Source organism: Anguilla anguilla, chromosome 17 (assembly GCF_013347855.1).
Source record: "Anguilla anguilla isolate fAngAng1 chromosome 17, fAngAng1.pri, whole genome shotgun sequence".
Lineage (NCBI taxonomy): Eukaryota > Metazoa > Chordata > Actinopteri > Anguilliformes > Anguillidae > Anguilla > Anguilla anguilla.
Genome location: NC_049217.1, coordinates 19,714,346 through 19,739,772, shown reverse-complemented (window position 1 = coordinate 19,739,772; position 25,427 = coordinate 19,714,346). Strand labels below are relative to the sequence as shown.

Here is a 25,427-nt window from a genome sequence, read left to right as displayed (position 1 = left end):
CACTTCATGTGCTGATCACTCCCCATTGACACCAACTGACAATCCCAGGCGATTCGATCCCATTTCTAGCGGTGTTCACCAATTCGAAATGATGCACCCGTCCTAGTGTCTATGATGTGGCTGCACAATTCCAAAATGCCAAATTTAGAAGCTGGCACGGTGCAGTGGATAGTACTGTCTCCTCACGACAGGCGGTCCTGGGTTTGAATCCCGGATGGGCTTTTCTGTGTGAGTTTTGCTTGTTCTCCTCGTTTTCCAAATATTAGTTTTTTTTGTGGGGAAAAATCCCATAGAGAATGAATGGGGAATGAAAAATAAATTGCATCAATGGCAAATGTTGGCTGAACAGCACATGTACTATGACTCAACATTTGCTGTTGAAGGTTATTTCAATTTTACATGGAAACTTCAATCAAGGTTGAGAAGCTTTAATACATGATATCATGGAATGAAATACATCTGTGGTTCTGTGCAGTTCTCTGAAAACTGGCAGTGTACTCAGCAAGTATTATATCTCCTAGACAGACAGAAAAACTTACAGTTTTTGCAAAGAGATAAAAAACAGTAATAATAATAATCTTTCTCTAAGGAAACTCATTGAACATGGGAGATTACACATTTGGCAGCATGCCTGGACTATATGTCAGGCAGCCAGGAAACTACAATAATATTACAAAGTTAGAATGGCATGTCTAGCTTAAAAGCTGAAGGGAAGAGTAGTGTACAGAACTGTAGGCGGAAAGAAAAATAATTCTAATAATTAGAAAAACAATAATGAGTATGCGAGAAAGCAGGCAGTGGGTTGCCAAAGCAATTATCAGTTCCTGATTGGCTTACAAGAGAAACTATTTAACTTTGCTCATCATCTTATTCTTATTCATTTCCTTGAACTCTGATGTATTTTATTTTTCCGATAAATTAATATATTATTGCTGAAGATGTAGGTTTTTTTGTATATGGACATAATGCTTTCACAGATTCCGCATCTATTTTTTGTCATTGTGATGTTCAGACAAATAAAAGAGGAAATGTGTTGAAACAATGTTTAGTGCTTTTACACGAAGTTATTAATAGCAGATTATCTATAACTTATTCTGTGGAGTTTTTGATGTCGTTAACAGGAGATAGTGTATAAATTATTCTGTGGTGGTTATGTGAAGTCATTAATAGGAGATAGCGTATAAGTTATATTGTGGTGTTTGTGATGTGGTTAATCGGAGGTTGTGTATTTTTAGGCTATTGAGTACAAGTTATTCTGTTGCTTCACATAAAGGGTGTTTCTAAGGACCCTGCAGGCTGGCATTTCTTAGCTAAAGCACTTGTCCTTGGTCCAGTGATGGGCCCCACCATCCTGCCTTGAATCCAGATTGAGGCAGCACTGATTGCCTGGGAGTCCAGCAGGGAGACATAACATTGGCTGTTGGACATCCTTACCTCATTGCTCGCTAGCGATTGTGGTTTAGCATTAATGTGCATCTGGTTGAGAACAGCATTCTTTTATTTCACTGCAAAAGAAGGAAATGACTGGAGCTTTCTCGACAGAGATAAAAATCTGTGACATGCGAAGCATCAAGTTGCAGCGTGTTTTTGAACAGTATATCCTTACTGTAAACCCTTGACATATCAAAGGTTTACAGTAAGTTCCCCCAAAGGGCAGAGTCACAGAGTCACGGTGACAGTCCGTGTGACTCAAACTCAGTGTAAGGGGAGCAGAGTGGGACATTAGACAGAAGGACAGATCAAGACAGGCCATGAGTCCAGGTGAGCCTTAATTGCAGCTGGGACAAAGTGGAATGACTAAAATGTGTTTTTACTGTCAATTTTGTGTAAACGGTGACCTTGCTTTTCTCAGATAATATTTTTGTTATGTCTTACAGAGGTCAATTGTGAAACTAATGTAAGCTCAACAGATATTATGATTCCAAGTAATCAGAATTAAGAGGCATATGAATAATTCAAGGTTTTCTTTTTCAAGAGCACTTGTAGCTCTTTTAATATGTTTTTTAATTACCAAAACAGGAAGCATTTGGGGCTTTCCTGACATTTGCATACAATTATTATTATGCTATACAGCAAGTTAGGCAAGTTTTTTTTTTTTCTCTCCCCTGCTTGTTTTCAAATGCTGTGTCCTGGTTTGACAACTCGTGATGGAACAAATTATTGGCTGTGTTGATGTGCAGAGTCATGGTGTCTGTCTGTATGACTAAAGAGTGGTGAGAGTTGAATGGGCCATGAGACTGAAAGATGGGGAAAAAGGCGTGAAAAGCCTTCATTGCAGCTGCATGGGGTAATGCAAAGAAGTAAAGAAGGACCTTGCTTTTCTTAAATCTTTTTTTTCTTCTTTATTTTTACATCCTAAAGAACTTGATCAAGGACACATGAACTCACAAGAATTCACAGGAGCTCTGCAGAAGAAAATTGAATTGAAATCCCACAGTAAGTAGACTCGCAAACTACAATAGAAAAATCCAAGGATAATTGACAACAGCTGAAGCAACAGTGTTCTTGACTTTTGATGTGTATATGTAGTTTTTACACTTGTGTATTCTGCTCTCAAGCAAAGTGTGTTGGCAGTGATACATATGTTTAAAAAGTCCAATATTGGCAAATTAACTGATTTAAAAGAATTGTTTACATTTAGGTCTAGTGCTACAGTATGCAATGTATGAAAAGAATGAAAAAGGAATGAAAGAGTTTCTAACATTTGTGTGTGTATATGTATGTATGTGTGTGTGTATATATATATATATATATATATATATATATATATTCCTTTCTTAACTTAATTCTGAGGTTCTTCAACATTCTCATGTAATATTTAAAGATCTGTTTAACATGTGCAGAGGTATGATATGATTTATCTGCTATAATGGACATGAATCTAGTTTGTATTGAATTTGTTTCTCACTCTCAGCTCTCAGTTCTCTGTGTGGCTTCTGAAGGCAGCAACATTTCATTACTGAAAAACATTTTTCAGAACATTTTTGTATGTAGGCCATCAGCGAAAACAAAAAAGCTTGCTGTAAATATAATATTCAAACAAAGACATTTTCTGCTGGCTGTTTGTCACAATGCTGTGCATTCAAGCTCCTCCTGAAGGTGGATGATTGTCTTTGAAATATACTTTTAATTCCCACAGCTCCATTTTGAATATTATCTATTAAGAAGAAATTCTCCTGAAATGAACACAACAACTGATCCCCGTGAGTAGCTGCACAAATGTGTGTTGATATTGTCTGTAATCTGTTCCATTAAATGCAAACAATGAAAACGAGTGTCTTCACCATTGATCAAATGATACATTTAAAAAACAATAATCAGATTTTCGAAGATTTTAATATAGGCTACTCTTTTAACAGAAACTGAAGATGACTTCAGACTTTAACATTTATTATAACTTGTAATTAAACGTTTTTTTTTCTTCTGGGTATTCATATCAGTTCATTTATTGTATGCTGGTGTAGTTTAACAGTCAGTAGAGAAAGGGAGGAGAAGTTGGCATTTGCATTCATTACTTCTGAGAAGTGAAGAGAAGGATCAGGCTAAATGCTGAATTCATAATTAAACTAATTTAAAGAGAGAAAATAACAATAGTATTTGTATAATAATATATAATAAATATAATCTTGAGTTTAGGTACATATTGCCAAAGTGCTTGTGTTTGTTAAGTGACAAGAGACTCTGTATAGCATATATATTGGGGCAATTTAAACACAAATTTTATTCTGATGAAAATATTATCGGGAATCCTGATTTCACTTATTTTCAAGTGGAAATAATGTTATATTTGCAGTTTTATATGATTTGTGTAATCCACATTTTCTATTGTATTTATTGTGTATTAATAAAGATTCACTGTGTTATAGGAGATGCAAACACAGAGACGGATCGAGGTAGAAGCACCAGTTCTGAGCTTGAGCGTCCAAACTGTAAGTTAATACCACTCATCTTTTTTAAATTTTGTGTAATTTTTATTTAATCAGGAAGTCCCTCCCTTCAATATTGAAAATATCTTTTACAAGGAGACCTGGGTGAGAAAGCAACTATGCAGTACAACTAAAACAAGATTGGCATTGACATACACATAGTACAATTAACATTCTGCATTCATATTTCACCTAAATCAAAGAGAGAATATATGAAGTCTTGAGTACAGGTGAATATTCTGAAGTACTTGTTCTTCTTAAAAACTTTATGTAGCATGTATATAGAAATATATATATATATATATATATAGGCAGCTAAAATAACTATATTATCCTGATAACTAAGTTATTTGATCTTGATGTAGTTTACTTGGAAGGAGAAATTATTTTATATTTTCAGTTTTACATGTGTGTATAATTTATTATTATTATTTCTGTTGTGTTTGTTGTGTTTTAAATGACTCACCGTGTTAGTGACAGGGGATGTGACCACAGGGGAGGATTTATGGGGAAATATCAGCCCTGCCTGGAATCGTCCAATGAGTAAGTTAATACCACTCATCTGTTCTGTACGGTGTCATGTTGGCCATAAAACATAATAGTGAATAGTTGAAGGTGCAACTATCCTGATTTGTTTTTCAAGGAAGGAAAATAGCTGGTAGGTTGTAAACATTCTTTCTTTTTGGGTCTTTCAAAAATCTTATATTGTCTTATTTAAATTTAGTTCAGAATCTTATATTGGTCTTTCAGACTCTGATTTTTCAAATAGCTTTGAACAATGTAATAATTATTCAATGATTGAAATCATATTCAAAAAAAAAAAAAAGATTTACATTATATATAAACATACAGAACCATTTTCATACCACACTTTTATCAATCCCTATCTTCAGTTGACATTTCAGAATGGCATATTTGTTATTATTTGCCATGAATTAATGAAGCCTGAATGGGAGTAGGGTTAATGCCATTACATTTAATGGTTAGAATTCCAGCCTGAATTCACTCTCATACCATCAAGAAATGGATTTCCTGCATTTTCTCCTAGCTGTAGACGGTCTTCACTGTAAATAAGTGAAACATGGTGTCAACCCTTCTGATGTAGCCTTAAATCAGTATTTAAACATTTACCCACATTTGACTAAGAATAAGGATAGTGGTGGTACTGAATCAGATTTCATGAAGCCTTGCTGAACTAATTGTCAAACTTACAGTATACTGAATTAAGAAAAAGGGTAGAGCAATTGAGTTGGTTCTGGTATTTTGGGGCCTCCTTTATTCAAATTGAATACAAAAGCAGGCAAGTAGATGTTAAAGCATTCAAGCGCTCATCAAAAAAATAAGCATAAACAAAAATCCCACATCCTGGGACACGTCAGTTGTGAAAATGTCATAAAATTCTGTTAAAAACATGCAGATGGGATTTGACAGAATTTTCATCCTTATGTTAGCCATGCATGTTTGGTGAACCACAACAACTATGTTCAGCACTTTCATTTTCTGATCACTCTCCAGTGCTGGCAATCCCAGGAGACTCGATCCCACATCGCAGTGTTCACCACTTTCAACCGATGCACTGATCCAATTGATTAAGATGCAGCTGCATCAATCCTGAAATGCCAAAATTAAGCGGGAAACCGGTCAAAAATCGATATAAAACGGATACATCTGTAAAAATAATACAGACCCTGCTTTTTTGTGCGCCACTGTGTGGAAGTGGTGTTGTATTAGGCCTATTATTCAGTGTAAGTAGTGTTATTCCTTGTTTATAATGAATAATGTCACTAGTTGATCTCGACAGGGACGAGAGAGAGCGAACAAACACAAATTTGAGCTCACGCCAGCTATTTCTAACAGCTCCTCTGACAACACAGATGTTCTTGACAAAATGCATTCTAAATTTAACTATAAGTTAATTTATGGATAAATATGTTGATGGTACTTTTATTATTGTCATATTGACAATGTGACGGTAGCAACATGGCATTCAATGGGAAGCATGGTAAATGGCCTCTAATGAGGACAATACATGATGGAACGTGGCAATCAATGTATGTATTGGGCTTACATAGGCTGTGGCATTTTACAGAAGGAACATGGGTACAAATTAGAGCCAGCCGAAATTGCATTTTTAATTGCATAACTTGAACATGTATTGCAATTATTTGCATTTGTAATGTTAAAACTGAGTTATTGTGTTCCTTAAATGTAACATTAGGCCTCAGCTGTAGTCAGAATTGTTAAAAATTTACTTTTATTTTGTTATAAAGAGTTTGCAAATACAAACCAGTAACATTTTTTTTTCAAGGTATGCGAAGGGAATAAATAGCATATTCCCCCTATCCTTTATCCCTTGTGGGACGAGGCCCATATGATCTGCTGTATTAACCTGAATGTGTTGTTCTACAGTGTTTAGACTGAGGCAGGTGAGGATTATGCTGATGGGTTCGACTGCAGAAGGACAGAGGTCTGCTGGAAACATCATTTTGGGGAGACAGGCTTTCTCTGATTTAGAAACACAGAAGATTGAGAAGCATTGTGGTTTAGTGGCTGGGAGGAACCTGGCAGTGATCACCACAGCTGATCTATTTAACTCAAATTTCTCTGAAGAGGAACACTCACTGAAGGTTGGGAAGTGTTTGAGCCTGTCTGACCCAGGACCCCATGTGTTCCTGTGGGTGCAGCAGGAGGGGAACATCACAGAGGAGGACCACAACGCTCTGAGGAGGTTCAAGAAGTCTTTCGGTGAAGGAGCTTCAAGGTACTCAATGGTGCTGTTCATGCATGAAGACCACAGGGAATATGTCTGTGTTGGAGATTCAGCTAAACTCGGTGATGATGCTCTGCTGGACTTTATTCAAGACTGTGGGGGCAGGTATCACTTCCATAGCCAACAAAACCATTCACAAGTAACTGAGCTTCTGGAGAAGATCCAGGAGATTGTGGATGAAAATGAAGGCAGTTACTTCACTGGAGAGGTATTTCAATGGTCTGATGTCGCTCTGAAACGACGGGAAAGCAATAATAAAGAACTGCGAGGTAAGAGAAATAAACTCTGAAATAAATCATGATAAAACAAAAACAAAAAAAAAGTATCTGCTTTGGACTTACTTGAAATGTATTTTCTTCTTGCTTTAGACCAGTGTTATGTCATTTGGTAATAGGACATTTTTAAAGCCCCTCCCACATCCTACGTGATGCCTTTTTTCTTTAACTCTCATCTTGCCCCCCTATTGTCTCTGTGCAGCCCCCCTATGGGGCTCATTTTCTACTTTGGGAACCACTGCTTTAGACCATAAATCCCTGAATGCCCCTGTACCAGCCACTCTAAAGTTGGCCGGTTGTCAGAAACATCTGTAAATATCTAAAATATTGTTCATTGTACAGAAATACTGTTTGGGGCAAATGAAAATCATACAATAAAATGTAATAATAAAATATCAGGAGTTCAGGGGCAATATGTGGATCAGGATGATCCGCTGTGGCGACCCCGAACAAAAGAAAAAGATAAAAATATCAGGAATTGAAATATCCCTTCAAGTAACAATGAAACAATGAAAACCCTTTCCACCTCTGAGACCTTGTCTTTGCAGCCATTGTATTTTCAGCTATTCGTACTTGATCCCCAGGATCACTGCTTCATATCTTCATATATTCCTTAAATATATTTAGTTATTTTAATTACCATGAAGTTATAACAGAGAGGAGGGTGGATCCATAATGATTCCATAATGTTTGTGTTGGGGTGCTCATAGGTTTCTAGTCGGACAACTGGTAACCTACAAGCACCTGGCATGTGTTTTGGGAGGAATTAAACAGTGGTAACTCTGGGAGCCCTGGTCACCTTAAACCTGAGCTTCCTGGTGAGATGTGATCAGTGTTGGATGGGTCCCTCTAGTGCAAATTATCAGTCAGATTCTGAACGTATGGTGCAGTTCTTCATGGGCTGAACCACTTTGGATTCAGTTTTCAATATTATCTCATGAATCTGCATTCATCTAATAAAAACTGTATACAATGTAAATTATAAATAGCATTGTACAAAAGAAAAACAAATGTAGAGATGAGTTCAGGATGTACACAGTTACACACTTTTATTCATCACAATCCTGGTGATAAATAACTGCTTCATGTGCAGCTTTAGTAAGCAGACTGGGGGGCGCCTGATTTGTCTACAAAAGGTCACTGGTGAGAAATGAGGCACGGTCATCCCAGCCAACTTAATACCTCTCAGCATGAATGTATTTACTTTAAACAAAGTTTGGTAAAGTCAATAACTTCAACACACAACCTTTAGTCTTTTTTCTAATTGTATGATAATCATTCTGCTTTAGATGCGATTGAAAGAGCATATTGGTCATTAACCATCTCACCCATTATCCTATATACAGTAGGAAGATATCCATTAAAATAAATATAAATATATCATCAGTAAAAAAGAAAAAGAAGCCTGAGAAAAAAAGCAGTATACTGCCTAATATGTTTGTGTTTTTAATACAAAAACAGGTCCCTTAAGGAAAGAAAGAAGACCTGGACTGCATCGTTCGAGAAGTAAGCATGATGCACCGATATACTGTACTGTAACTATACTATACTAATACAAAAATATGATTTGAGAAACATTATAATATGCACTCTGAACAATTGTATTGTTGTTGTTGTTATTATATTCTTGTTTACCACATAAATAAGAGCAATGTTTAGTATATTGGAAGTCATTTTCTCAGGGGAATGCTTTTAAAATAGCCTGAAAAACAATGATACAAAGCTTTTAACTTGTTCCTTTTCAGGTATGAATCTTAAACAGGACCTCAGAGATTGTGTGAGGATAGTGCTGGTGGGGAAGACTGGTGTAGGGAAGAGTGCCACAGGAAACACCATACTGGGGAGAGAGGCGTTTACCGCCAAGGCTCAAAGTAGCTCTGTGACAAAGAAATGCCAGAAAGAGACAGGGACTGTACTGGGAAGACGGGTAGCTGTGATTGACACTCCAGGCCTCTATGATACCACCCAGTCTGCTGAAGACACCCAGCAGGAGATCATTAAATGCATGGGGTTGGTATCTCCTGGACCTCATTTGATCCTCTTGGTGATGTCAGTGGGACGCTTCACACCAGAGGAGGGCGAGACACTCAGGTTGATCAAAATGACCTTTGGTGACAAAGCTGAGAAATACACAATGGTCCTCTTCACCAGAGGTGATGACCTTGATGATCAGTTCATTAAAGATTACATTGCAGAAGGTGATCCTGAGGTCACAAACCTGATTGCGGCCTGTAGTGGCAGGTACCATGTCTTCAATAACAAAGAAAAGAGAGACAGAAACCAAGTCATTGAGCTGTTTAAAAAGATAGAAAAGATGAACTGTGAGAATGGAGGAAGCTGCTACACTCATGAGATGTTCCTGGAGGCAGAAAAGGTAATGATACGAATGCAGATGATGAAGGAGAGAGAGGAGACGAGCAGAGAACTGGCCAAGTACAAATCAGAAATTGAAGCCTTAAAAAGGGAAAAGCAGGAAAACGACAGAAGGTTGGAAGGAGCACAGAGGGAGAAGGAAGGGGAAAACCAGGCAAGGGCAGAAAGAGAGGAGGAACACAAGAGGACTGACCAAGATAATGTGCTGGGGGAATTATTGAGAGAGATGACGGTTCTGGTGAGGAGACTGGAAGATTTAGAGGAATGGTTCAAGAATGAAAACACACCGTCAGAGGACAAGCAGCAAGCAGAAGAGTTCATAAAGAAATACGTGCCAAAAAAGACAAAACAGCTACTTTGAGCTGTTAAGAGCTCCCATTTTTCTGGCACTCTGCTGATGCACAGTACATGCACTGCCCCATCTCAGGAGTGTCAGTGGCTGTGGTTACTGCAGCATTTCACTTCCAATTCTTACTGGGTTTAAGAAAGAAAAAAAGGTGGAACTGTTGAAAAAATGTGGACATGCAGTTTTACTATGAGACAAGGACTTTTAGAAAATAATTTGCAGAAATTTATGGTAAGAGAGATGCCTGACATTCATTACATGATAACTAGAGACTATTCCTTATGAGTAATATGTGAAGCATTATGAGACAGTTGATATTTCAACCGACTTGGCACATTACTACTCCTGAACATTGAAAAATGTAATATAGATAATTTATGGCTAAATGGCATTTAAGCAACTATACTCATTTAAAAATAGAAGGCTCTTTATCCTGTTCTTTTACATTGATTGTTCCAAACTTTCATAAGTTATCTATTGTACCATACTGTGAACTATACTTCTACATCAGTTTGTTGATTTTGAACACAAATCTCTGTTCATTGCAATGTTTCATTTTGTATGTGAGATACACAAATTCTATAGGGGACGAAATTCTATAGGGGACGGAGTGTGGCACAGTGGGTAAGGAACTGCGCTCGTAACCGAAAGGTCGCAGGTTCGAATCCCGGGTAAGGACACTGCCGTTGTACCCTTGAGCAAGGTACTTAACCTGCGTTGCTTCAGTATATATCCAGCTGTATAAATGGATACAATGTAAAGTGCTATGTAAAAAGTTGTGTAAGTCGCTCTGGATAAGAGCGTCTGCTAAATGCCTATAATGTAATGTAATATAGATCATGAAACAAAAGGATTTTTTGAATTTTTCTCTGTTTTACATCAATGAAAGTGTATAAAATTTCACGAGTGAGCTCCAGTGTTAATGAACATCTTTCCCTGGAAGGTTGGGGCTTCGTTTGTCTCTAAAACCTTTGACACAGCGCATGGTTCAGCCCAATGGTTTGTTATCGGTTAAAGCACTGTTCTAGTGCATGGATGGACCCCATGTTCTGGTATTTGTTATGAAACAGTTCTTGTGCATGGGCGGGCCTCACGGTCTGGTATCTGTTAAGACACTGTTTTAGTACAAGAATGGGTCCCTTGGTCTGGTATCTGTTAAGGCATTGGTCTAATGCATCCATGCATGGGACCCACAGTCCCACATTCATTTCACCCATGGATTTAGAGCTTCAGAATCCGTTCTGTTTGCCTGCATTTGTCATTCTAATAAGTGTCATGTTTCTGGGCGTCACATGTTTTCTTTGTGGGCTGTATCTGTAAAGCATGTGGCCAGTAGAAGGAGAAGGAGAAGGAAAAGAGAAGAAGAAACGTGTATGGATAGGCAACAGTTTCACGTTTTTAGCTGGGTTAGTGCTGGAATGATGGGGTCACCTTGGTGTCTAACCAGTTGGCTAGTCAGCTTTCGGTGATGGGCTAGGTAGCTGTCATTATTTGCTAACTAAATTTAGGCATGATTAGCTAACATCTATATTCGGAGAGACACATTGCATTTCCCCCCCGCTAACTTCATATTTTGGTGAATGTGCGGGGGTTGCCTGATAGGCCAGAGCCTAGAGATATTGTCGGCTTCTTCCCCAATCTACTGAAGGGGGAACGCGACCTCCCTTCTAGCTACACATCGGATGAGTCAGACGATTTTGCTGCAACAAATACACGAAGATGGACTTTGTAAAATACAAAAATAAAAATTGGCAATGAATTGCGTTTGTGAGTATGCCTGCTTATGTTACCAAATTTTGCCATGCTGCCAAGCAGGCTAGCGCAGATTTAAATCTGCTGGTGCTGTGCTCGCAGTGACTAGCATAGCCCTGTTCCATCTCATAACTACCCTGCATATGACAGCAAAATGGGAGTTCTTGTGACTGCTTGACTGGTATGAATACAGAAATTGCGGTATTTTTGAAAGACATGATTCCAATAGTCTGCAATGTGAGGTTATGAAGCTACCGACATAGCAAGGCACAGAAAAATATCTAGTTGTTTTGTTGGTGATTGTGCTTCATCATCTTCGGGATGTCGGAGGGGTTGAGAATGGAGAAGGTGATTGATTGTAAACACAGGAGCAAAGCAAAGAAACAAATCCTGCATAGTATGCCTTTAAACATGTCCTGTACCTTGAAATACAGTTATAGTCCCAATATAGGGTTTAATTCTTGTCATGGTACTGTAATCAGTGCGTCGGCTGCTTTTAGTGCTCTTGTTTTGCTCTTAAGGATTTTGGCTCCTTTCTAAAAGCAAATTTCAATTTTACTAGACATTGTCAGTGTACATTGCCCATAGGTATATGCTCCAGCTGGCACATGCATAGATACACCAATATGAGCTGTACTGATGAAAATGTTTAATAGCCTCTAAACCATCTGATTGGGGAATATTTGTGTATAGGCTGGTGAAATCCAGCATGGCTTGGATGTGTTTTCTTTTTACAGTGATATTTGTCATCTTACCACCTGAAGAGAATGTGAAAACGTGTTTTTCTTCAGATTAAAAAATGCAGGGCCAAATTACTTAAAATAATTTAGGAAATACTGGGTAGCATTGCTCTGGAATACAGCTTCTTTAATTTGTGTGAGCTATAATAGCCAATATTATTTCTTATAACTTGGCCTATCCTGATTTAGATATCAATACATTTAATGGCAGGCCTAGATTTAGCATGTTTCAATTAATGACTTATAGACAGTGCTTTGTACCTGTGAGTAATGACATTTTTCAGATTTCAAATACGTTCTGCCATGTTCCAAATTTGATTGTGTATAAATGACCTTTAAGTAGCTGTTAAACCTAATTGAATGAATAATTTACTTGTAAATTAAAGTTACAATCTTGAAGATCTCCGTTTTGTTCTTTGGTGGTACCAATGGCGAGACGCGGTAATTGCAGGTGTGTTTTTGGACCTCACTTCCCAGAGATCCAACCGGATCCAACCAGTGCCGCCTGTGTGACATCAGTCAGTTGGCACCTGGGCCACGCCAACTATTGCACTTATTATTTACTGAATAAAAAAAGTTTGCTATAAAGGTAACGTTATGTACATACTCATTCATTGTCCAACATTAAGCTAACTTAAGCTGTCTTTACACTGCCGAGCCAGGTTAAAATGCTGTAGCAGACCTGGCGTAGAATTAGTGATGATCAATTTCCACAGATGTTCTTTATCCACCTTTTGCCCGGTAGAACATCTTTTCACTGCTGAGAAGAATCAGCGGGATTCGCTGTGGCTCGTGCAATTATGTATCTCGTGCACAGTAAAAATAGTCTTTCTTGTGAATGATTGTTGTGTGATATTTTTGGAAACAACTGCCTTGCAAAATGTTACCCCTGGTGTTTCTGGTCTTGCTAGCTAAACTGTTCGAGAATAAACCTGAGCTGGGTGATAAATTAGCAATCAGAACAAGAAGAATAAAACAAAAACAAAGAAGATTTCATCAAAAAAGGGCATCAAGGCTGAAGGAACATATGAGGCTTGACATCGTTACACAGAAATCAGACCCGGCTCTACTCCACCTATACACCGGGGTTAATGCTCTGTGTAAATACAGCTTTATTCCGATCATTATAATATATTGATGAACTTGATGGCAATGTAAATAACGGTAATGTTCCAGTTCAGATCAATGATTCGCAACGAGACAAAACGGTTTTAGAATGTTGCAGAGAAAATTGCAGTGGTGTGAACTGGTTAGTTGCAGAGCATCTGAAGCCGTTGCCTGGGGTCTCAAAAGACCCATCCTGTCAAATTGCCAAGTGCAGTTTTAGAACGTTTACAATCAGACGTCTTGGAATTTTGCAAGGTAGCATTGCATTCGAGAGACGGTTTGCGAGGTCGGTAACGGTCGGTAGCATTAGCTAGCGTTAGTTGACATTAGTTTATGTTAATTACATTAGCTAGCTAGCTAACGCAACGTTACCTGATATGAGAGATGGCTACTCTGCGCAACGTTGTCTAAACTAATGTTGCCTTTCTTGACATGGTCTGGTAGCTATCGTTAGCTGTGCAAATAGCTATGTAATTTAGTAATTGTCATCAAATGTAATATGAAATCTACATCAACAAATAATATGACCTCTCATGTCACACAAAAACTTTTTAGGGTTCCATAACCCCCCCTTCTCTGTTATTGTAACGCTTGCAGACACTGGGGAAAAAAACAGTACGCCGCTCACGCACAAGTGAGTTGAAGACCGAGCCTGTTGTCTTAGCTTCGCCACCTTCTCTGGCGGAGCAACCACTGATGGGTGATGGAAAACGTGTCACTAACTATGCGCCGCTTGTGATTTTTTCCCGGGAATGTCGCCACAGACACCCAGTTCTTTAATTATAAATAATAATAATAATAATATAAATTAATATAATAATAGGCTCAATCACCATTGTGTTACCTAATTCGGCGATAGATAGTGACTTAACAGACATTTATTTTAATGAAAATCTTTAAGATTATTACTTTTATTACATTTAATAATTAAAATAAGAAAAATATTGAATTTAACCAGCTAATTGTGCCTTTATCAATATAATTATTCTAAAAATAAACAATGTTATTACATTTTGTGTAATTATTATATGTGAATATTATCATGTGATAATAAATTCAATACCGGTGAATGAATGCTAGGGTAAATATATGCTGTACATAAATACATACAACTTTTGTGTTCTCTGTATACAGTAAATGTGGTGTTGTGGTTGATGTGATAAGGTCAAGAACATATTTTACAACTGGAGTTTCATCAATAAATAATTATTTGTTTTGGAATTGTTAGTTACGTACATTGTCAGGAAGTCAAAGCTATGAATTTGTCTGATGGTTTCCTATCATTAAACATTCCAAAGCACCAGCCTGATAGCTCTAACCTGCAGCTCATTTAATACTGGAAATAATGTTTTTAAATACTAAAACAGGAAGCAGTTGGGGCTTTCCTGGCAGTGTTTCATAACATTTTTGATATGCCATACAGCAAGTTTGGCAAGTTTTGTTCTTTTCTTCTGCTGCCTGTTTTCTAATACTGTGTCCTGGTTTGACAACTCATAATGAAACAAATTCACTGTAGCGCAGTTAGATTCAGGTGTCTGTCCGTGTGACTAAAATGTGAGAGTAGAGTGGGACATAAGGCAAAATGGAGGAGAAAAAGCTTGAAAAGCCTTAATTGCAGCTTGGATTTCTGCTTGGGGTATGTAAAGAAGTAAAGAAGGACCTTACTTTTCTTAAATCTTTTTTTTCTTTATTTTTACATCCTAAAGAGGCTGTTCAAGACACAGGAACTCATTAGAATTCACGAGAACTCTGCTTAAGACAAAATACTGAATTAAAATCTGACAGTAAGTAGACATGGAAATGAAAAATCGACAAATGAAAAATCATCAAGGATTATCACAGTTGATAACAACTGATGCAACAATGTTCTTGTCTTTTGATGTAGTTTTTATTCTCATGTCTTCTGCGCTCAAGCAAAGTGTGTTGCCAGAGATACATTTTCATATGTATAAAAAGTAAAATATTGGCAAATCAACTGATTTAAAAAATAGTTTACAATTAGTAAGAGTGCTTTACACTGTATGGAAAATGAATGAAAGTGACGATTTCAAATAATGATGCTGTATACAGTGTGTATCTATATATACATACCTAGATTCTGGTGAACTTAATTTTTAAATTCTTCAACTTCCTGATGTAATATTAAAAAATTTGTTCAGCATTTGCCGAAATATGATAAATCACATCTGCTATAATGGAGATGAATCAAGTTTGTATTGAATTAGTTGCTCTCTTGCTTTCAGTTCTCTGTGTGGCTCCTGAAGGCAGGATCATTTAATTAATGAAAAACATTTTTCAGGACCTTGTTGTATGGAGGCCATCAGTGAATGCCAAAGTATATTTGGTTATTAATTATATACCAACAGGAACATATATTTAATTTGATACTGCTTTAATTATTAACATTCATCTGGAAAATTAAACTGCAATCTTCTATGTAAAGTGTAGGTGCCTCAGAGGGAGTGATACTAATGCCATTACATGTTTTGAATTCCAAAATGCAATCCAGACATACTAGAGTCATACTCTAGTCATGCAATCAGGAAATCGGTTTCCTGCTTTTTTTTCCCTTCCAGTAAACAGGGTTCACTATAAATACTGTAAGTGAAAAGTAAAACACGCTGTCAAACTTCCTGCAATGTATGCAGCCTCACACCAGTCTTTCAACGTTTACCAACCATCTCAGGAGATACCATGAATACTTGCTGATCTTATCAAAATTACAGTGTTGAATTTAGAAAATGGATCGGATAAATGTCAGTATGTTACTTTGGTTATGCATTATTCTATACCAACGTGAAATCAATAGCAGGCAAGCAGATGTTTTGGCATCAACAAAATGATCATGAACAAAAATCACACATCTTAAGAACAATCTGTTGTGTAGTGTCATAAAATTCTATTATAAACAGGTTTATTGCTGCATGTTGACAATTGTTCATTTTTATGTGAATACATTCAGTAAGAGGTCACCATGTGCTTATTTATTATTCAGGCTATATGTCTAGATACAGCCAATTAACTTTGCTAAATTGTACTATATATGCTTATGTATTAACCATGTACCTATCAGATATAGAATCGTGTATGTTATTGATGAAACACTTTTTGCTTATAAAAAGCAAGGACTGCCACTTTTCTCTTCAGGTCAGGCTTGTCTGTTTTGTTGTGTGTAAGTGCCAAACTCTTTCTGCAGAAATTTTTCATATGGATATACCTCGTCATGCCTGATTATTCTAAAGGGAGAATTTTCAAAGGTCAACAATTTGGTTTAACCTCAACTTTCAACACATCATTTGCTGACCTCTCTCCAGTGACATTTACTGGCAGTCACAGGAAAACTCAAGCCCACATTATTAGATTAGATTAGATTAGATTCAACTTTATTGTCATTGCACATGTCACGAGTACAGAGCCCCTGGTGGGACAAGGCCCATAAGGTTAAACATTTTTACCTGAATGTGTTGTTTTTCTTTTGACCCCTGGGCTGCTTTATTACCCTGAATGTGTTATTCTATATTTGATGCAAAATTTAAAAAAAATAACATTTGTTGTATATGATTAAACCAGTAACTATTTGGTAAAAATGTAAAATATAATCGTACAGGAAATACTGCATTCTAATATTGCAAAATGAAAACCTGATGATCACATAACTCAGCAACTAAAAAAGCTTACTGTAATATATAATTCAAACAAGGACCTTTTCTGCTGCCCATTTGTCACAATGCTATGCATACAAGGTCATATCTGAAGGTGAAGGATTGTCTTTGAAATATAATGCTAATTGCATTTTTCATTTCCACAGCTCCATCTCGAGTGTTATCTGTCGAGAACAAATTCTTCTGAAATGCAAACAATGAAAATTACCATTGATCAAATGATAATTTCAAATTGGTTTTCTGTATTTATTATAGGCTACTCTTTTAAACAGATCCCAAAAGTGACTTCAGACTTTTATTTTAATTGTAAATAAATGTGTTTTTGCTGTGTTAGTAACAGGGGATGTAAACACAGAGAAAGATCAACGTAGACGATCCAGTGCTGAATTAGACCGTCCAGAGAGTAAGTTAATACCACTGATCTTCTACAAAAAAATTGACCTTCACTTGTTTGACATTTATTTAACCAGGAAATCTCTTGAGATTGAAAATCTGTTTCCCAAGGGAGACCTGGCCATGAAAGCAATTGTGCAGTACAGTTAAAGTTTGGCAAGACATACACATGGTACAGTTAAAGTGCTGAATTCATATTTCAGTTAAATCAAAGAGAATATTATATGTAGTGAATCGAAAAAATGTAATGATAATCGCCATCATGAAATGGTCATGAGTGTAGGTAGATATTCTGATATTATTTATTTTGAAGGAGGATTATTCTGTATTTCTAGTTTTACATATGTATGTTGCATGTTTTTCTGTTGTGTTTGCTGTGCATGGTCAGCTTTTAGATCAACCAGTCCTAGTCATAAACAAGCCTGGTAAGTTATATTTTTTCGGTATCCTACATTATTCAGGTTGAATTCAATAGCAGGCATGTAGATGGTTCATTATGCAGCGCAATCATAAAAAAAATAATCATATACAAAAATCCACATCCTGTGACCAATCAGGTTGCAGCAAATTTTCTGTTTTATGTTAGCCATATTAATTTGGGTTAACCACAGCCAGATCCAGCAATTAATTTGGTGACATCTGGAAATCAAAGGACACTGAATCCCACATTACTAGCGGTGTTCACCAGTTTAAACCGACGCATCTGTCAAAATGTTTAAGATGCGGTGGCATCAATTCCAAAGTGCCATAATTCAGAGGGAATCCAGTCAAAAAGGATATATAAAAACATACATCTGTTATATGAACAGGACTCTGGTTAGAGAATCTGGCTGCAGAGCAGAGATATATTTATTACCATCAAGCCATGAAGAATCCAATTGCCATTAAGACACAGAGACGGGCAATGATAGGTTTAAATGAACGACAGCAACAGTGTTAGATTGGACAGTCGTGTGTGGTCTGATACATATGGTCATGCATAATCCAATAAGGGAAAGTCATTTCCGATACTCACAGAATTTGCATGAACGCACAATCAGCAAAACAAAAGTTTCTGTAAATGTCTACCGCTCAGCCAGCGCACGTGCGAATGAAACAGCGATTTGAAGGAAAAACTATGGCAGGACACTCGGCGCCACTGACATGCTTTCTAACACTTCTATTATTGGAATATAATGTTGACGACAGTGTACACATGGAATTTGAAGGGAAGCATGGTAAACGGTCTATAATGGTGGTAACACATGAGGGAACATGCGGTAACAGAGGTACATGTTGACCTTACATAGGTCTTGACATTTTGCAGAAGGAATATGGGTAGAAATTTGAGCCAGTAGAAATTTAATTTTAATTGCATAACTTGAACATGTTTAGCAATAATTTTTTTTTTTTTGTTTAAACGGAATTATTGTACTACATAGTAGTAGTCAGAATTCTCATATATTTGGAGCTCTGTTTTGTTAAAAAAAAAAGTTTGCAAATACAAACTGGCAACACATTTTTATTTATTGCACATCACCCCTACACCTCCCATCCCTGGTGGGATGAGGCCTGTATGATCTACTGTATTAACTTAAATGTGTTGTTTTACAGTGTCTGGAATAAATCAGGTGAGGATTATGCTGATGGGTCAGACTGCAGAAGGACAGAGGTCTGCTGGAAACATCATTTTGGGGAGACAGGCTTTCCCTGTTTTAGAAACACAGAAGAGTGAGAAGCATTGTGGTTTAGTGGCTGGGAGGAACCTGGCAGTGATCACCACAGCAGATCTGTTTAACTCAAATTTCTCTGAAGAGGAACACTCACAAAGGGTTTGGAGCTGTTTGAGCCTGTCTGACCCAGGACCCCATGTGTTCCTGTGGGTGCAGCAGGAGAGGAATATCACACAGGAGGACCAAGACGCTCTGAGGAGGTTCAAGAAGTCTTTCGGTGAAGGAGCTTCAAGGTTCTCAATGGTGCTGTTCATGCATGAAGACCACAGGGAATATGTCAGTGTTGGAGATTCAGCTAGACCAGGCGATGATGCTCTGCAGGGCTTTATTCAAGACTGTGGGGGCAGGTATCACTTCCATAGCCAACGAAACCATACAAGTAACTGAGCTTCTGGAGAAGATCCAAGAGATTGTAGATGAAAATGGAGGCAGTTACTTCACCAGGGAAATCTTTAAACCATCGGAAGCTGTTCTGAAAGGCTCGGAGAGCACAAAGAAAGAAATGACTTCTGGAGAGGACCTGGGAGGTAGGAGGAATTAACTCTGAAGTAAATCATGATAAAACAAGATTAAAATAGAAAGTAGCTGCTTTGGACTAACTTGAAGAACTTTTTTATTTTGACCACAAACGTCCAGTTGGTCATATACCAGCCACTGTAAAGCTGACAGGTTGTCAGAAATGTCTGTAAATATCAAAAATGTCCTTCATTACACACAAAAATCATTTGGGCCAATCAAAAACATACACTATAACTGAAACAATATCAACCCTTACGAAAAAAAAATCACATGAACACCCAACATGTGAAGAGTAAACAAATATCCCACTTATGAGGGCAGAAAAGGGTAGTTTATGTACAAGTAATGTTTGTTTTACAGGTGAAAATTGTAGTTTGAAAATGTCACACATGAAAATGTGGAATTCCCATGTGAAGATGTACATGTGATTTCATGTCCAGTTTTGTTTTTGCATGTGTACCCCTGTAATAATTGAGTCCCCCACAATCACCAACTCCCTTTTCTTCTGGGTGCCCAGTGGCTCGTCAGTCCTCCCACTCGCTGCGCTTGCGCCTTATTGTCACCCAATTATCTCTCCCTGCCTGCTCTGGATTGTCCCCACTTCCCAGCTGTGGCGTGCACACCAGTTCATTAAAGGACAATGCTACCCAGTTCCTGAAACTACCGGCTGCGAACTGTGGAGTCTAGCCGGCAACGGTGCCAGACGAACTCCCCCTAGAAATCTCTTTCCAGAAGCGTCATCATCCTCCAACCCTCACACAGCTTTGGCCGTATTTTTTCAACCTATCACCCTATCTTTCCCTAAGTCTAGGCTAAGTTGTCGAGATGGAGACACCAAGACCACAACGTTAAAACACACACTTTTAACTATCTAACTTTAAGTGTTGAATTAATAATACCAAAAAGAATTGACAGGTGCGGAATCAATCAGGTTATAATCAACTATCTTAGCTAGCTTTTACTTAATGGCAAAAACTGAAGGAAACCTAGTACTAGGTAATAGTTCATTTATACCGTATGACAAATACAACCAAAATTTATCCTAATAAACTACAGCTAATGTTAGCAAGTAACAATAAAGGCAAACTAATCACAAGTATATTTTATATTTTGCCCCTGATGGGGGCAAAAAAACCACACAAAAAAAAACCTCCGGTTAACATGAAGGTTGCCAAATTAGCTAACCAGCTAGTTTGCTAAACTCCACCAGACTTCTTCCCCTTACATATTCCTCTCTCTACTACAAACAGTAAGTACATGTCAGACATAAGGAATTGAGCAAAGCAAGAGCAGCAGACCAGCAAGAGTTGAAAAAGCCATAAGGCACAGCTCTATGCAACAGAATTCACAGGCCAAATGAGTTCTTCATTTTAACTATGTATGGAAATGGGTTAAATCACCACTGTACATATATGTGTGTTACATACACTGTCTTGTTTCCTTTAATGCTTAGTAGACAAGGTATTCATTTTTAAATGTTGAGAAGTATAGCCATTATTATATATACATACATAAATGGTTACTACTTTCATAAATATAATTAATTGCATATACTATATCATACATTAATTTACTACATTTAGATTTTTAATTATTTAAAAGATAATTGCAGTTACATATACAACATTAATGCAGAAAAAATGTTTTTTCAGCTTTTTCCCATTTCTACCCATTTTTTGATTAGACTTAGACTGAAAGAGCATATTGATCATTTCACACATTATCTAGTGTGTAGTAGGAGTGATAATCAGGAAAATATATTTTTTATGTCGTCAGTAGAAATAAGAAAAAACACACCATATACTGCCTTATATTTTTATATTTTTAATACACAGGTCCCTTGAGGAGAAAAGTTCCTACCATACTTAGCCATTCAAGAAGTACGTATGATACACCAATATATTGGAACAATAAGATACAAATGCAGTACATAAAACTCATGATTTTAAGAATATTAAAATTTACATTCTTTCAACAAAATTCAACAAACACCAAGCGATTACTAAGCACACTAGTGCTGTTTTTCTTCTTAATGATGTTCAAACATTTGATTTTGGTAGGCTTAAGGTTTGGCCTATGTCTGTGACTGTTTTTTTTTTTTTTTCTCAGCCTCATAAAGGCTTGACTTTCATTGGCACAACTCTGGTCCTCATTATGACAAAGGCCAGTAACACTCCAGGGGCAATCAACAGCCTAGAATCAAGACTAGATACTAAGAGCTCTCTTATATCTGCTCTAGGGAAGCAATTGAACACAACTGACTAATCAGTCAGTTTAAAATGGAGGGGCTATGCATAAAAGTTATACATGAGAATGCCTTTAAGACAACCTGAAATATGTTGTTGCAAACTTGTTTCTTTTTCAGGTATGAATTTCAAACAGGACAGCAGAGAACGTGTGAGGATAGTGCTGGTGGGGAATACTGGTGTAGGGAAGAGTGCCACAGGAAACACCATACTGGGGAGAGAGGCGTTTTCTTCCAAGTCCCAAATGAGCTCTGTGACAAAGAAATGCCAGAAAGAGACAGGAACAGTAGTGGGAAGAGGGGTAGCTATAATTGACACTCCAGGCCTGTTTGATAGCACCCTGTCAACTGAGGACGCCCAGCAGGAAATCATGAAATGCATTGGGTTGGCATCTCCTGGACCTCATGTGTTCCTCTTGGTGATATCAGTGGGACGCTTCACGCAAGAGGAGAAAGAAACACTCAGGCTGATCAAAATGACCTTTGGTGACAAAGCTGAGAAGTACACAATGGTCCTCTTCACCAGAGCTGATGACCTTGGTGATCAGTCCATTGAAGAATACATAGCAAATGGTGATCCTGAGGTCAAGAAACTGATTGAGGACTGTGGAGGAAGGTACCATGTCTTCAGTAACAGAGAAAAGAGGGACAGTTGCCAGGTCATTGACCTGTTTAAAAAGATAGAAAAGATGAACTGGGATAATGGAGGAAGCTGCTATACTCATGAGATGTTCCTGGAGGCAGAAATTGTAATGATACGAATGCAGATGTGGAAAGCGAAAGAGGAGGAGGTGAGAGACCTTCAGATGTTACAGGCTAAGTACAAGTCAGAAATTGAAGATCTAGAAAGGGAAAAACAGGAGAGAGAGAGAAATCTGGAAAAATTACAGAGGGAGAAGGACAAATTCATACAACTGGAAGAGCCGGAGAGGACAGAACGAGGGGAGCAACACAGAAAAAGTAATAACCAAGATGAAGAGCAGGGGGAATTACTGGGACACCTGTCACTTCTGGAGAAGAAAGTAGGAAATGAGGAAGGGAGAGAAGGGGCCAGTGGAACATGGAGGCCAGAGCAACATGTTATAGAGAGCCAGGAGGATGGAGAGGAGGAAGAAAAATGCAAACAAGAGAAAAAAAAGGAACAAGATGAAGAAGGGAATGAGAAACTGATTGGAGGAGAGGGGAAAGAGAGAAGGGGGAGCAAATTTAAAATATCATTTAAAATGCCTGAGAAAATGAGGAAATCAAAACAAAAGATGAAAGAAAAGAAAAAAAGAGAAGATAATGATGAAGAGGAAAAGAAAACAAGCGAGACCAATAATGCAGATAAAGAGGCCGAAAAACCAATCAATGATGTAGAAGTGAGTTTGACAGAAGCAGAGTACACAAAACTCATAAATAAAATTACTCAGAAATATCAGGAACTTGCAAAGCAGCAAGCAGACGAGATTGAATCCTTCATGTTGAAATACTTAGATCATTTTGAAGCTGTGCAAAGAAAAAAGGAAAGAGGATGTGTGATATAGTGAGCAGATGCACAGCACATGCACTGCCCAGTTTCAAGAATGTGTGTTGGTGAATGTGGTGACAGCACCATTTCACTTCCAACTAAAACTGGATTTTGGAATAATGATAAAATGTAGTGGAAATCTGGAGGTGTTACGTAGAAGACAGGGATTTTTTAACATTAGCATTTTTTTTTTTTTACAAGACATTAATGCTATACTTGGCTATGTATAAAAGGTGCTGCCATTTTTAAAAGGTGAAATGAAAATGTATGAAATTACCATTTAATAAAAGTTGAGAATCTGTACTCTAAGCACATGTGAACTGTTCAGTTACAATCCTTGTGAAGTACAGAGCCAAATCAAGAAAAAAATATAACTGCAAGCAGTGATTCCTGGGGTCCAACCAGCATAACAACAATTGGCAAACACAGAGAATTGATGAAGGTGGCCCTGAACCAAGAATATGGATCATGGCATCAACTCTGGCACATGTCTGACCTAACAGTTATTTTAATTGAATTTTTGAATATTTTCTTATATTTTGACCTCTAAAGCACCACCATGTAGTTGGATTAAGCTTAGATACACATACCAAATTTCATAACTTCATGCCAAACTGCTTTGGAATTATTAGTTTAAGGAGATGCATCTCCAATTTCATTGGCTTGTCATTCAGCCATATTTTGACACAGCTACTACAAAGTTCATGTGTGTAAAAAGGTTTGTGAGATGAGGCAAAATGTAAAATTTCATGTAAACTGGTTAATTGTTGTAGAAGGATAAGCACTTTAAGTGTTCTCATAAAACTCAAAATGGTGTGATATACAATATGGTTCCTTGAGGCAAATTTGTTCTTTGTGAGGAGGGAATTCTACTGAAATTGTTTTCAAGCCTCTAGGTCAAACAATGCAGGAGTTATGATTGCTTAATAATTTTAATTTCAACTGATTTTTGTAGCACCATCAAGTGGCCAATCACCTGTTTCAAGTTTCATAAGAATCAACCAAGCCTTTAAGGAATAACTCAGAAAAGTAATAGATGAGTAAATGTTGTAGAAAATGGTTGCCGATTCAAGATGCCGCTGACCCAGTAAGCACATAGCTACGTTCTGTGTGAAAGCCACACCCACTGCAATTTCATTGGCTCATAATTCAGACATTTTTTGACAGAAACACTAGAAAAGTAATACCTGCATAAAGGTGTGTGAGCTGAGCTAAGATGTGTAAATCCAACTATGTTATAGGAGGATAAAGGGAGGAGAGTTGCATGCATTTTCAGTGTTTTTCAAAAAATTCTAATTGGTGGAAAATACAATATGGTGATCTCATGGAACCTTATCGCACATTTGTTCTTAGTGAGGAGTGACATCTACTGACTGTGATGAATAGGGGTCTAACACCACACACACACCGGAGGAAGTGGAAGGAGTCGTGGAGAACAGGAATTGAACTATTGTCGTGTAGAGTATAGTTTTGAAAACCAGATGTATGTTTTATGTGGTAATGGTTGCGATTGCATATAACCATGCTTTTGGGTGAGCCCAGCTGAATAGCCTTTTTTATATTTCATGGAAAAGGAGGGATAGATCAGCCATTGAGCCAGGGGGCACTTTATGGGTACAGGAGCTTGGATAGAAAAGCGTTCGTGGTCGTCTGCCATCCAAAGACACACAACTGCATTACAGATGAGATGATCCGCTCTCCTTTTCCTTGGTTTCAAAACCGCATATTTTGTGCTCATATATTTTTATTTTTTGCTTATATTTTGCCCTTTTTAAAATGAAAATGTACTGCTCCTTTAAAATGGGGGGAAAAAAAACAAGAAAATTCCAGGCCCAGGGAAATGGGCTGAGGGCTGGGATGGGATGGGACTGAGGACAGCTTCCTGCAGCTGGGGTGAGTCCACCTGTGGTTTGGTTTTTCGCACATACTCCACACCTTCTCTTTTCATTTTGGCACATGTTTGGGGCCTGAAGAGAGGGATATTGCATTGGATTAAAACAAGTCTAACTCAGCACAACTCTACATAGAAAACGAACAGTATTCTGTCTTTTTGCAGGAACTCTGCAAAAAGACAGATTACTGAATTTAAATCAGACA

At 37.6% G+C, this 25,427-nt stretch overlaps 2 protein-coding genes across 3 annotated transcripts; both read left to right on the top strand.

Annotated features, from left to right (window-relative positions):
• Nucleotides 1–1,618: 1,618 nt before the first annotated feature.
• On the top strand, nucleotides 1,619–10,266 carry LOC118216653 (GTPase IMAP family member 9-like). Of its 2 annotated transcripts, XM_035398025.1 has the most exons (7): nucleotides 1,619–1,761; nucleotides 2,362–2,436; nucleotides 3,140–3,203; nucleotides 3,867–3,929; nucleotides 4,401–4,469; nucleotides 8,433–8,477; nucleotides 8,717–10,266. In XM_035398025.1, exons 3-7 carry the CDS (start codon nucleotides 3,182–3,184, stop codon nucleotides 9,703–9,705), a joined length of 1,188 nt encoding a protein of 395 aa, XP_035253916.1. In that variant the 5' UTR covers nucleotides 1,619–1,761; nucleotides 2,362–2,436; nucleotides 3,140–3,181; the 3' UTR covers nucleotides 9,706–10,266. The 2 variants fall into 2 exon arrangements, with proteins under 2 accessions (XP_035253916.1, XP_035253917.1); XM_035398026.1 differs by lacking the exons at nucleotides 1,619–1,761; nucleotides 2,362–2,436; nucleotides 3,140–3,203; nucleotides 3,867–3,929; nucleotides 4,401–4,469 and adding an exon at nucleotides 6,846–6,965.
• A 7,028-nt stretch (nucleotides 10,267–17,294) lies between these two features.
• Nucleotides 17,295–23,579, top strand: LOC118217132 (GTPase IMAP family member 8-like). The gene is made up of 3 exons (XM_035398947.1): nucleotides 17,295–17,354; nucleotides 18,938–19,435; nucleotides 21,941–23,579. Coding segments are annotated over exons 1-3 (1,905 nt in total). The 5' UTR covers nucleotides 17,295–17,353; the 3' UTR covers nucleotides 23,347–23,579.
• Nucleotides 23,580–25,427: the final 1,848 nt, after the last annotated feature.

Coding starts and splice junctions, on each gene's coding strand:
- LOC118216653 (XM_035398025.1), top strand. CDS start 3,182: ATGAACACAACAACTGATCCCC. Junction 3,204..3,866: donor GAACACAACAACTGATCCCC/GTGAGTAGCTGC, acceptor ACTGTGTTATAG/GAGATGCAAACACAGAGACG. Junction 4,470..8,432: donor TGCCTGGAATCGTCCAATGA/GTAAGTTAATAC, acceptor ATACAAAAACAG/GTCCCTTAAGGAAAGAAAGA.
- LOC118217132 (XM_035398947.1), top strand. Junction 19,436..21,940: donor TAGCCAACGAAACCATACAA/GTAACTGAGCTT, acceptor TTTCTTTTTCAG/GTATGAATTTCAAACAGGAC.